The sequence below is a fragment of the Sorex araneus genome, chromosome X, assembly GCF_027595985.1.
Source record: "Sorex araneus isolate mSorAra2 chromosome X, mSorAra2.pri, whole genome shotgun sequence".
Taxonomy (NCBI): Eukaryota; Metazoa; Chordata; class Mammalia; order Eulipotyphla; family Soricidae; genus Sorex; species Sorex araneus.
The window spans coordinates 39522103-39536499 of NC_073313.1; the positions used below are offsets into that span (position 1 = coordinate 39522103).

General features: G+C 43.1%; 1 protein-coding gene across 2 annotated transcripts in view; it reads right to left on the reverse strand.

Moving 5' to 3' along the window:
• SRPX (sushi repeat containing protein X-linked) overlaps window positions 1-14397 on the reverse strand; it is a 141920-nt gene that overhangs the window by 13409 nt on the left and 114114 nt on the right. For both annotated transcript variants that reach the window (XM_055121679.1, XM_004612919.2), the window contains 2 exons: window positions 11501-11634; window positions 7715-7836 (listed from right to left, as the gene is read on the reverse strand). In XM_055121679.1, the coding sequence (XP_054977654.1) occupies window positions 7715-7836; window positions 11501-11634 (256 nt within the window). The remainder of the gene's footprint in view (window positions 1-7714; window positions 7837-11500; window positions 11635-14397) is intronic.

Below are 14397 nucleotides of genomic sequence, written 5' to 3' on the forward strand. Positions count from 1 at the left end.
ACACAAGATAATGCTTCCAAAGAAAATTGCAAGCCAATCTCTGATGAATATAGATGAAAAATCTCTAAATATCAGCAAACCAAATTCAATAAGACATCAACAGGATCATTTGTCTTGATCAAATGGGATTTGTTTTAAGGATGTATGGATGATTTAACAAGCACTAAAGTCAATGTGATATGCATTAAAATGATTTATAAAAATCACACAATCACTCCAATAGATGCAGAAAAGGCATTTGTATAAGAAGAACTTTCTATCACGAAACGTTTAATCAACTGGGTACTGAATAAATATACTTCAACATAATGAAGGCAATATATAATAAACCCTATAGAAATAGTATATTTATTGAAACAAAACCATTTTATTTTAGAAAAATAAAAAGCTTTTGAGTCCAATTATTTGACTCAGTGGTGGAGTACATGCCTAGCATTATGAGATCCTAGATCTTTTCACTAGTAATACACACATTCAAAACCTTTTCTTATATGATGAGGAACAACATAAGAATTTCCATTCCCACTCCCTTTCAGTATCGTATGTGGAGTCATTGCCAACTCAATTCATTGGCAACTTGATTTTGAAAAAAAACTCAATTTTTCTTCGACAAAGAAAAGCCATCCACATTCCAAAGGAAACAATAAAATTTTCTATTTGCTGGTGTGTGACCTTTAATATAGAAAATCCTGAAGAGTTCATTAAAAACACTCCTGGATAGAGGGGTCGGAGATATAGAACAGCAGGTAAAGTGTTTGCCTTGCCGTGTCTGACCTGGATTCAATTCCCAGCACCCCATATGGTCCACCAAGCCTGCCAGGAGTGGTCCCTGAACACAGAGCCAGGAGTAAGCCCTGAGGACTGCCAAGTGTGGCCCAACCCCCCACACTTAAAAATTTTTAATTTTATAAATAAATAAATAAGCACTCTTGGAGTTAATGAAAGATTTCAGTAACTTGCCTGATGCAAAAATCTACAGAAATCAATTCCATTGATTTATATTAATGATGAAACATTTTCAAAAGGAAATAAATTCTATTTATAACTATACGCAGTTTGGAATTAATTTATTGAACTAATTAAAAATCTGTACAGTAAGGGGCTGGAGCAATAGCAAAGCGGGTAGGGCATTTGCCTTGCATGCGGCCGACCCAGGTTCGATTCCCAGCATCCCATATGGTCCCCTGAGCACTGCCAGGAGTAATTCCTGAGTGCAAAGCCAGGAGTTACCCCTGTGCATTTCCAGGTGTGACCCAAAAAGCAAATAAAAAAATCTGTACAATGAAACTATGACTACTGAAATAAAAGAGGAGAACTCATCTTTTGGTAATGGAATGGAAGTATTTCTGTTAAAATAGCCATTTTGCCCAAAGTCATCTGCAGATCCAATATATCCACACACATCAAAATACCTTCGTCACTCTTCACGGACACAAAAGAATCCTAATATTTTTGTGAAACCACAAAAAATATCCCAAAAGAGGGGGAGAGAGAGAGAGAGAGAGAGAGAGAGAGAGAGAGAGAGAGAGACTGGGGACTGGGAGAGAGAGAGACTGGGGACTGGGAGAGAGAGAGAGAGAGAGAGAGAGAGACTGGGGACTGGGGATGGGTAGTGGGAGGGAAACTGGGAAACTGGGGACATTGGTATTGGTGGTGGGAAATGTACACTGGTGAAGGGACAGGTGTTGAAACATTGTATGATAGAACACAATCATGAACAACTTTGTAACTGTATCTCATGGTGTTTTGATAAAAAATTAAAATGTGGTATATCTACACAATAAAATATTAGTCACAAGAAAGGAGGATATTTTGTTACCTGTGAAAGCAAGATGGAGCTTGAGAACACTGTACTGACAGACACATGAGGTGGGGAAGTGAAATTGATATTGTTTAAGAATAGAAACATGTAATCAGCAATAAATAAGCCATAGAAATCCAATGCATAGTGTAGTGAATATAGACAATAGTACATATATGTACATCAATATAATAAGTTACAAAAGAAATAGTATATGGGGGCTGGAGTGATAGCACAGTGGGTAGGGCGTTTGCCTTGCACGCAGCCGACCTGGGTTCAAATCCCAGCATCCCATATGGTCCCCTGAGCACCGCCAGGAGTAACTCCTGAGTGCAGAGCCAGAAGTAACCCCTGTGCATCGCCGGGTGTGACCCAAAAAGCAAAAAAAAAATATATGTAAATGAACAAATTAATAAAGTTTATAACTCATATTTATACAATGTTAATGTAAAGATTACCCAATAAAAATTAACACACAGGGCCAGAGCAACACTACAGCAGGTGGGGTGCTTATCTTTCACATGAATGACACGGGTTTGATCCCCTGTACCCAATATGATCCCATGTGCCCTACCAGGAGTGATTGCGAAGCATAGAACCAGGATTCTGCCCTGAGCGCTGTCAGGTGTGGCTCAAAAACAAACAAAATTAACACCAAGAATAAAGAAAACACAAACTTGAAAAGATTTGTTAGCATTGTTTATTGGTATGTAATTTACAGCAGTATGTAGCCAAGATATGGAAACCAGATTTTAATAGTGGATGGAGAAGTAGAGATGTGGTGTGTATACAGACACATACATACATACCTACATGCACACAACACAGGATTAGTCAAGCACAAAGGAAATCTTTGCATTTTCAATAGTATAGATGGAATATGAGAATATCATGCTAAGTCATAGAAATAACTGCATGATCTGATTTACATATAGGATGCCAAAACACAAGGACAACCAAACGGAATACACTGATACGGATATACAGATATCTGTATAATATAATATACAGATACGGAATACACTGGTAGTTACCAGGAACGAGCATGTGAACCAAGGGTAGGAAGATCAAAAAGTGCAAACTTCCAGTTGTAAAATATGTCATGGAATGTCACATAAAGCCTGGGGACTACAGTAATTTTATATTGCATTTGTGAAAGTTGCTAAGAGTTGATCTTAAAAGTCGTCACCACAAGAAAGAGAATGTGTACTATTTATGCTGACAGGTATTAACCAGCCTTACTGTGATCATTTCACAGTATATACAAATATCAAATAGTGAAAGTCTATTAACTAAAAAAATAATGTATGTTAGATATACCTCACAAAGGTATGAAAATGGCACTTTTTGCTTTTATAGTTCTTACAGTTTCTAGAAAATCATTCTGGGGAGCAAGAATTATTCCAACCATGCAGATCTAAAAGAAACAAGAGAACACACAGGCAGGTAGTGACCTTGAAACACCATGCACTCTCTCTCTCTCTGCTGCTTCCTTTCAACTGTTTTAAAATAACTTCAGTGCTATTTGAAAAGAAGATTCAAATTACAGATTTTTTACCTAGAAACCCACATCTTTGATTCTCCAGGTATTCCGCTTCTTTTTTCATGTTTCCCATGCTTTGCTTAACTAGCCTCTTTTCCTCTGCACTAGATTCTAGAGTAGGAATTCAAAAGGAGAAAACCCAACACATCCATTTGCCACATTCTTTGCTTCTTGTGGCTAGAGCTAATACGGAGGACATGGGGTGTAATATCAAACTCATTAGCTGATGCATCTCAGTGATCACAATGAAAAAGCAAACCTCAGATTCCCCTTGCCAGCTGCTGTAAACAGCTTCATTGTAGCTGTCCCCATTTTACATTTTAAACATTCTGCAAATTCCTGGCCTCTCTCTGAAACTGAGGAAGTTAATAGTTTTCCCTGGCCTTGGTCTCACCTGGAATGTAAGAGATAATGGGAAACACTGGGACAGATGGTCATATAAATAACCTAAAAGGCCTTCAATGACTAAACAGCCTCACTAAGTGGAAATACAAGACCTATTTTTTCATGTCTAAGTGGAAATACAAATTATACCGGATTTTATGATCTCAGTAACATAAAAAGGTCCTAAATTAGCCAGACGGCTTTATAAAACAAAAAGGAACCCCCACATTCTTTGTACTAATATTGTCCATTGATAAGAAACTCAAAGACCCAATTTTTCTATAGAATCCTCCTTGCATCCCCTTGTCCCCCCAGCCCCCAAAATCATACTTTGTCCTATACTATGTTCCTTCCCCAGCTGTGGAGTTTCTCGCACTTCAACTTTTTAACAAACTTTTTTATCTCTTTCGAACTGAGTTTTAGCATCTATTTTTTGGTCAACTTTCCATGTGTAATTTGTGAATCTTCTAGTAAAATACTAAACCAGTGGTGTTCACAGTGTGATTTGCAGGACAACATCTGGCAACTCAAGAAATGCAAATTCTCGAGTCCCTCTGAAATTCAAATCCTGGGTGGTTCCCCAAAATCTGTTTTAATGAGTCTCCAGAGAATTTTTTGATGTGGGATTAAGTCTGAGATTCATTTATACAACTTTTTGCTGCTTAAATTGTCCTCACCATGTGGAGTTCTATAGTAGCCCAGAGACATAAAATCTGAAGGATTATAAACCTGTATTATTAAAAAAAATTACTAGAAGATTCTGAAACAGATTTAAGAAAATAAAAAAGCGGGCCAGATCACCATCTATACTCCCTAGTATATATAGAGTGTAAGGCACTTGTCTTGCTTACTGTCAACCTTGATTCAATTCTGGGAACCACATATGGGCCCCAAACACCACCAGAAGTCACTCCTGAATAGAGCTGGTAAAAGCCACTGGGTGTGGCTCACAAAACCTCCAAACTTAAAATAAATGAAAACAAAATAAAATAACTGAGATGTCTGGATGTCACAAAGGTAGAAATAGAAGACAGTCCCTGCTTCCTACCAAGAACCTCAATAGAAAGCTATTCCACTCTCATGAATTGAAATAAATAACATTGTTGAAATGATTTTACGTAAAGCCTTAAAAACCTCCCTATAAAAATTCAAGCAGTATTCTTCACAGAAGCCCAAAAAATCATGAATCTTTGAACTACAAAAGTCCCTGGATATAAAAAAAAAACAATCTGGAGGGAGAAAGATGAAGTTATCAAACCCCATGACTTCAAACTCACTTATAAAGTGATAGTAGTCAATGCAGCATGAAATTACAATAAAAGCAGATATACATGTCAATTGTATTGATTGTATTGACAAGATTGAGAGGAAAGAAACCCACACATACCTAGGCAATTAATTTGCAAAAACGCATGAGCACATATAATGGAACAAGAAAAATCTCTTCAATAAATCCTTACAAATACATTTAAACAAATTAATCCTGACCATTATCAAACACCATCCACAAAAACGAATCCAAACTGGAATTGATAAATGCTCAGATCTATTAAAAACTTATAATCCCTGAAAAAATAAAACACATGAAGGAAGCATAGGTGAAACCCCATATGATCCACCTGAGTCTGTCAGGAGTGATCTTTTAGCTCAGCGCCAGGAATAAGCTTTGAGCACTGCTGGGTGTACCTCACAAAAGAAAATGAAATTAAAGAAGGTGTGGTGCCTATTTTCTGCATCAAAGAATCTCCTGCCCCCGTGCCAGGCTGTCTTCACCGGGGCACCTCGGAGGGGGGCGGTTGAGTTTCCCTTTCTGCCCCAAGTAGAGCCCCAGTAGCCAAAAAACTCCAGAACCCAGCCACAGCCATGCTCAAGACCACTCTCCACGCCCTTGGACGAGCCTCACCCATGAAAGAACCGACAGAGGAACTCAGGTATGCGTAACTGGTGGCTGAGATCTCCAAGCCTGCTCAGATCGGATGGGGCCTCCTCTACCCAGGTCCCCCATTTTCTAGTAGCTTGGCATCCACACCCACAAACTGCTCCGGTACCATGTATTTTACACGTGATCCCTGCTGGAACTCTATGCGTGATTCCTGATGGACATCACCAGCTCTTCTGCAAGATTTGGACAGAATGGTGTCAGTGGGGCATGGAGAAACTGAGGCAGCAGTCGCAGCATCGCCGCCTGCCCTGGCCAGGCAGAGTCGCAGCTCCGTTGGACATAGAGCCGTGGTGGCAGTGCATGCAGTGGCTCATCCACTGTGGGGTGCTGTCAGTCAACCACCGGGTGACCTGGAACTCTGTGCAGGTGTTCGATCTGGCACAGACCCTCCACGATAGGGTCCTGCTCTGCCAGATGCTCAACAACCTCCAGGCACACTCCATCAACCTCAAGGAGATCAACCTGAGCAGCAGATGTCCCAGGTGCTGTCCAGAGACGCAGGCAGGTGCGTGTTTGTCAGTGTGCAGATCATTACAACATACCAGTCGACCAAAAGCTTATATTCGGTAGACTAGGAACATCTGTAAAGGAGATTAGAGGCCGCCCCAAAAGCCTTCGTCCCTCAAGGAGAGCCGGACAAGCTACGGAGAGTATCCCACCCACACGCCAGAGCCTGGCAAGCTACCCGTGGCATATTCACTATGCCAAAAACAGTAACAATGACGATCCTCATTCCCCTGACCCTGAAAGAGCCCCCAATATGCCATTGGGCTACACTAGCATGCGACAGGAACCGAATGCAGACGTTACTGGCACCCACTCGAGCAAATCAATGAACAACGGGATGACAGTGATACGACAATGGTGTCTATTTGTAATACCATGAGTTAATGATATATTTCCATCATTTAATTTCTCAAGGAATTTCTGTGTCTCTCGAACATCTGTGACAAGAGGCAACAAGTGCTTTTTCAGTCTGCAAATAAAAAAGACTAAGTTTTCTAGAAGTCCTTGAAATTTGATCAGAAATATGTGATATGTCCTGGACAATGGACCATGAATGAGCAACTTTATGTTTCTAATATGAAGCAAGAAGTACACAGGCCTTTTTGGAGTGGGGGATTTTGGGTCACACCTGGCTGTGCTCAGGATGTACTCCTAGCTCTGTGCTCAGGGATCACTTCTGGTGAGGTTCTGGGGACCATTTGTAGAACCTGAGGATTGAACAAGGATTATCTGCATTCAAGGTCAACACCTTACCTTCAATTCCAACTCTATGGCCCTAGCAACGTGTTTTTTTTATTCCCTTCCCTTTATGCAGAAATATGGAAAACGTCTGATCTCGATGTTGCTTCAACAATATGATGGGTTTGCCATCAACCAGGACCCTGAAAGACTAGAATGAGGTCTGTACCTCCCCTACCAGTGGGAGGAAAAAAAGATGTAAAGAAAGGATTTTCAGCAGTTTTTCTTTGTCTAATTATCATTTTCATGTGGTCAAGAGATGCAAGAAAACTGGGTTGTTCTGGAATTACATTTTGGCTCTTGAGTTATGTTCCTCAGAATCTGAACAGCACAGTTTTGGCTTTATACGCATAACCACAATAAAATTGTTAAAATAGAGGTATGGTGCCTTAGAAGAGTGGTGGAAAAAGAGAATAATTACTCTGGAAAGGGTAATTGGATGCCTGCCCTCCTGTTATGTATTAAAGATCACTTAGGTCCTTTTTAAAGACTCTTGTTTCTCTCCTACCCCAAACAAAAAAAGACCAAGCAAAAAGAATAATCTGATGCAGAAAGAAGTGAACCCTAGTAATTACCCACTATGTGATGTATTTGGACAAAAAGCAGCATGCCAATTAGCATGGTTATAATAAATAATATCCCTGAATAAAAGCGATTAAACGTTGGTGGATATAAAAGCTCTTGAACATTGATGGATACCCGCAATCATTACAGAATGGAAATTAATCAGGGAAGCTCATGAAGAAACACTAAGTCCCCTTCTTAGGGGGTCAGAGTTAGAGACAGGACATGCCCTTACCTGAGCTGCAGAGCTAAGGCTGGAGGCATTATCTTTGTTCTTATCCTGCCGATGAGGGTCGGGAACACACCCACCAGTTCCACCACAGTGATATGTCGAAGATCCAGGCCACACTGTGCTTGCTGGGGGGAGAAACCAATAGGTAGCGGTTGAGTATGGCAGAATAGAGACTTTCATGTCAAAACACGGAAGCACCACCGGCCTGTTTGGGGACAGGTATTTGGCCACTCCAAACTGTCCTGAAAAGCTGAGGAATTGGGATGAAACCAGTAGATGTACAGACCTTCAAGAAGAATCATTCAGAAAGAGTTTGGCAATGGGATTTTTGAAAACCTAAGTAAAATGGCAGCTTATGTATTTCCAGATGGGGTGAGACCTTGCAATGAGTCAAACCTCCTAAAAAGTATCCAAGACCACACTTAGAGGATTCTAATTTGGTTTTTGTAAGGAGAGACTATTTCCAGAAGCCTCTTCTATGCCCTTGCTTCCACTCTCTACATATCCCTTCCTTAACCTTCAATGCCACCCAAACTTTGGGGAGGGAAAATGAAAAGGCTCCAGCTGTCTGACCAGTTATTGGCAGGAGCCTTGGAAATGGGACCCACTCATCCTCAGTGCCAGGAGGTCTCATCAGGAATGGCAATAAGAAACAAAAAGCTAACATTAGGCAAAATTGGCTACATGAGTAAGTTCAAACTCCCCAATTTTTGTCTTTGGGGTCGCACTCAGCTGGGCTCAGAGCTTACTCCTGGCTCGGTGCTCAGAGAACATACACAGTACTAGTCATCTGGCCTTCAATTTTATTTTTTCACATTTCCACTGAAACATCTGGTGATAGAAATGGTTGAAACTTGCAAAACCTTTCCTGAAGACTCTGGTTAAAATGAAAATGCAACACATTGGGACTGTGTATCGCACGGTGATTCAATAATGAAAAAAAAATGTAATACAAAGGTGGTGTTAAGGAATGATGGAGCCAAATATCCAAACCATAGAGTCAACAACACTGAAATCAAGCGACCCAAACTTTTAACAACCAAACGTAAAAAGATGCCTGTCCAGAGGGCAGGCTGGAGAGGGTGTGGGGGGGTCTGGGAGGGAACCTGGGAACATTGGTGGAAGTTCACACTGGTGATGGTATCAGTGCTGCAATATTGTACGTCTAAAACACAACTATGACTAATCTTGTAAACCATGGTGCTTTAATTTTAAAAAGGGGGAAGAAAGAAGACGTAAGAAGTGAGCCAATGATATATAAATGCCTTGGTAACAAGAATTTATCCAGCTAGTCGGGAAGTTAGCAAATACTTGAAGGAATGGGAGAGACCAGAGAAGGGATAAACAAACGTTTTTCTATAAAGGGCTAAGTAGTAAAATTTTAGGTTTCACAAGACTGAGTGGTTGTGGGATGTTGTCTATTCCAGTAACTCAACTATAAGGTACCATTGCCCTGCAAAAGCAGCCAGAGATGATGCACAGATGAACAATGTGGCTGTTTCAGTAAAATTTTACTAACAAAAAACAGCAGTGGGTCAGATTAGACATATGCATCGTAGTATGCACACCCAGAGGGAAAGCAAGTTTTTTTAACCTACTCATTTTTCTATGAGATCACAATCACGATCACGATCAAGATATCCAGTTAATCACCGATTTCTCGGGCGGGCTCAGTAACATCTCATTTCGTCCTTTCCCTGAGATCTTAGAAGTCTATCTCGACTCGGCCCTCCTAACGAAGTTGCACTGGGGGCTCTTCAGGGTCAGGGGAATGGGATCCAGCTTGTAACTGGATTTTGCATATGAATACACCATGGGAAGCTTGCAAGGCTGTCCCATGTGGGCAGGAAACTCTCAAGATTGCCAGTTTCTCCCAGAGGGAGAAGTAGGCTAAAGATAATCTCTCTGGATGTTGGCCGTTGATGGGATTACACACACCTGGGTTCCTCTGCCGGTACCTTCATGCATGAGGCCTGTCTGAACGTGTGGAGAGGGGCCTCCAGGATGTCTGCAGCTAGGTTCTGGTGGTGGTCTTCGGCCACCGGGAGCTCTGCTCGGTGTGTGTAATCCCATCAACAGCCAACATCCAGAGAGACTTAAAAGCAAGCTCTCAGAAGAGAGTGATGCAGAGAGTCTCTTGCCTGCATGCCTGGCTGTCTTCCCCGGGGCTCCTCGGAGGGGATGGGCTCCAGCTTCCATGAGATATGGTCAGGAAATTATGATCATGGAATATAGCCTGATAATTTCCCACAAAAGTGGAGTGGTCTGTGTCTCAGCTTGTGTGATCTAAAAGTATGGGCCTAGATGAGACCTGGAGGGAAAAGGATGGCGATGAGGAAACAGGGGTTGGGAAATGATAAAAAGATGAAAAGAGGCAACAACCTAGATGTCTGTCAAGGGAGCCTAAACTTTTTGTATGGCACCCTAGAGTTGACAGGAAGTCCTTCATGAACAGAAAATGATTGGAGAAGTCTTAACTAGTCATTGGATTAATGCCGAAATGAGAAAGAAAATAATAGCCTTTGATTAAAATAAGGCTGCTCTAAATACAGTTGTTTCCTGTATAAATCCCGTTGCTCATCGATTTGTTCGAGTGGGCACAAGTAACGTCTCTCACTGAGAGACTTATTGTCACTGTTTTTGGCATATCCAGTACGCCACGGGTAGCTTGCCAGGCTCTGCCGCGCGGGCTCCATACTCTCAGTAGCTTGCGGGGCTCTCCGAGAGGGGCGGAGGAATTGAACACGGGTTGGCCGCATGAAAGGCGAAAGCCCAAACACTGTGCTATCGCTCACACAGAAAATAAAGAGCATGTTACACCATAGTTAATACAATTCATTGTATCCCACTTTTTTTGACAATTTAGAAGGTTAGCTACTTTTATTACCAACCTACTTCATGACAAAGATCAACATGTTATAGTGTTCTAAATGGATACTTTCCATTTCTAGTGTTTTTTCTCTTTATTATTTATTTATTGGGGGGGGGGGTCACACCCGGCAATGCACAGGGATTACTCCTGGCTCTGCACTCAGGAATTACTCCTGACGGTGCCTGGGGGACCATATGGGATGCTGGGAATCAAACCCAGGTCAGGTCAGCCGCGTGCAAGGCAAACACCCTACCTGCTGCTACTATTGCTCCAGCCCCTTTCTCTTTATTTTTATTTTATTTTTTTTGTAAAACACCAGTTGATTACTTTTGTAGGTATTATATGGACTCAGAGAAGAAAAAAGTTCCTAGAAAAGTGCTCCTGATTCTTTAAGATACTTAGAAATCACTTGAAAGTTGTTTTTTTTCTTTAATGTAGATTCCGATTCAGTTGATCAGGAATGGGGTTTGAGAATTTACTTTGCTAACCAGCTCCCAGGTGCTTCTGAATTAGATAATACAGAGGAATTCTAAAGCTGTTCTGTCACTCTCTGAAGACTGGCTGTGGGGCCTGAGAGCTGCCGGACTGCTCATTCCTTGGGGACAAACCACTGATTGATCACCGCCTGCCAAGGCATACCCTGGACAGGTTCAACAAAGCAATTCTTTGGCTGGCCTGGACAGCATGTCAATTAAGCTTATTAGTGAATACAAACCAACCTCATTAGTCGGAAAAGAAGCGGGCTAGCTCCAGGAGTCAATGTTAATCATGTTATGCCCACAAACCAGAAATGAATGGGGGTAGTCCGAGAGTGTCCCCTGAAGCTCACAGTAAATAAATGCATTAGGCCTTGAATCTGCTTCGAAGGAAATGACTCAGCTCTCCATGCTGCAGGCCTCCCTGCCAAAAGGACTCACCTGCAGCATTCCCAGCTGCAGCCGGTATAGGAGATTTCGGGCGGTCGGCGTGGATACAATGAGAAGTCTCCTTTTTTCATAAAACTGGTCCAGAAGCGCAGCTGCTGTCCTGACACCCACGTTGACATTCATGGCTGTAATTGCAAGTGACCAGATGAGTCAGACACTGCCGGCTCCAACTCGGCCTGTAATGACGCACAGAACTACTACGGCAAGGCTAGGATTCAAGTCTAAGTCGAGCTGAGCCCTTGAAAGGGAATAGGGGGCGCTGGAGCAATAGCACAGCGGGTAGGGCATTGGCCTTGCACGTAGCCACATGCCGCTGACCCAGGTTCAATTCCCAGCATCCCATATGGTCCCCTGAGCACCGCCAAGAGTAATTCTTGAGTGCATGAGCCAGGAGTAACCCCTGAGCATCGCTGGGTGTGACTCAAAAAGCAAAAAAAAAAAAGAAAGGAAAGGAATAGGTTAGGAAAGTACAGCGGGTAAGGCTCTTGCCTTGCACACGGCTGACCTGGGAAGGATCACCTGTATCCCATCTGGTCCCCCGAGGCCTCCAGGAGTGATCCCTGAGCACAGACCCAGGAGTAAGCCCTGAGCACTGCCAGATGTCATCCCAACAAAAAACAAAAGAACTAGAGTGCCCATCCACCCCAACACTCTTCTTTTAAAAATTGTTTTAAAATTTATTTATTTTCTGGTCACATCCTCTGATGTTTAGGGTTTACTCTTAGGCTCTAGCACTCAGGAACTAGCCATGGCAGTGCTTGGGGGACCATATGGGATGCCGGGATTGAACCTGGGTAGACCATGGGACAGGAAAACACTCTACCTGCTGTACCCCTCTGGCCCCCACCCCCACCACACTTACACAGCTTAAAGCCCTGAGAGGATTATCAGTGGGCTTTGTTACTGCTCAGGGAAGGGTGTGTTTAAATCTTTGAATGCAGAACCATAAAGATAGAAAATAATCCGTGTCAGGGGGAGATGATGGGAGAGCAACTGGGGATACTGGTGCTGGGAAATGTACACTGGTGGAGGGATGGGTGTTGGAACGCTGTATGACTGAAACATAATTGTGAATAGCTTTTTTTGTGCATTTTGGGTCACACCTGGCGATGCACAGGGGTTACTCCTGGCTCTGCACTCAGGAATTACCCCTGGTGGTGCTCAGGGGACCATATGGGATGCTGGGATTCGAACCCGGGTTGGCCGCGTGCAAGGCAAATGCCCTACCCGTTGTGCTATCACTCCAGCCCCTCTGAATAGCTTTGTAAAGATCTGTTTCACAGTGATTCGATAATAAATTCTTTAAAAAAGGAAAGAATCCATGTGTGGGGCTGAAGAGATAGTCCAGGGGTTAAGGCACTTGCCCTGTACACGACTAACCCCTAAAAAGCACTGGTAGGTTTGACCTAAAACTTCCCCATACCCAAACCAAAACAAAATGTGGTGGGGGAAGCCGTCCATGCATGTGTCAATGGACTCATAGAGGTCAAATACGTGTCATTCCAGGGACAGTAGCTGAATCATGAGATAGCACCAAGCAGTTTTAAGTAGAGTGGGACAATGAATTCATTGCCTATGGCTACTATCATAACCCTCTACAAACTAGTTGTTTTAATACACACATTTATTCTCTTACTGTCCAGGAGGTCAGAAATTTGCAATGGGCCTCACTAGGCTAAAGTCAAAGTGTTGCCAGGACTATCTCCCTGACCCCAGCAGCTCTAGGGGAGAATCTGTTCCTTCACCTTCCGCAGCATCTACAGGCCACATGCCTGGCTTAACTGAGGACCGTTCCACCATCTGCAAAGCCAGCAGTGGAGCATTTTCACATCTCTCCTGCTCCCTCCATTCCTCTCTGACTCTAAGCGTCCTGTGGCACGCTCACTAGGAGACTTGTGGTTACATTGGGCCCACCTGGGTCATTCATGCTGCGCACCCCATTTCAAAATCCTTAACTTAATCACTGTTTTGTGGGGTCAGAGCGATAGGACAGTGGCCCAGCATACCTGCCTTGCATATGGCTGATCCGGGTTCAATCCTGAATATCCCATATTATCCCAGCCGGGAAAGATTCTTTAATGCAGAGCGAGGAGTAAATCCTGAGCAACACTGAATGTGGCTTAAAAGTTCACTGTCTCACTGTCTCACTGTCATCCCATTGCTCATTGATTTGCTTGAGCGGGCATCAGTAGTGCCTCCATTGCGAGACTTGTTGTTACTGTTTTTGGCATATAGAATACGCCACGGGTAGCTTGCCAGGCTCTGCCATGTGGGCGAGATACTCTCAGTAGCTTGCCTGGCTCTCTGAAAGGGGTGGAGGAATCGAACCCAGGTTGGCCGTGTGCAAGGCAAACGCCCTACTCACTGTGCTATCGCTCCAGCCCGGCCCAAAAGTTAAAACAATTTTTTTAATCACCATTTTTTCATGCCCAGGGTTCAAGAGGTTAGGATGTGACCATCTGTAAGGGTGGCACACTCTTTTCTCTACCTCATGGGAAGCAAATGTTTGTTCCTTTTACTTTAGTATATACATAAAGGCTGGAGCGATAGCACAGTGGGTAGGGCGTTGCCTTGCATGCGGCCAACCTGGTTTCGATTCCTCCGCCCCTCTTGGAGAGCCCGGCAAGCTACCGAGAGTATCCCTCCCCCACAGCGGAGCCTGGCAAGCTCCCCGTGGCATATTCAATATGCCAAAAACAGTAACAAGTCTCACAATGCAGACGTTACTGGAGCCCACTAGAGCAAATCAATGAACAATGGATGACAGTGCTACAGTATGAGTAAAGGCAAATGAAGCCCCCCAGAAATATAGCTGAGCTATAACTTCTCTGTCTACCTCTCTCTTACCCTGCCCCCTCCCTGCCTCTCCCCCTTTATCTCTCCCTCCC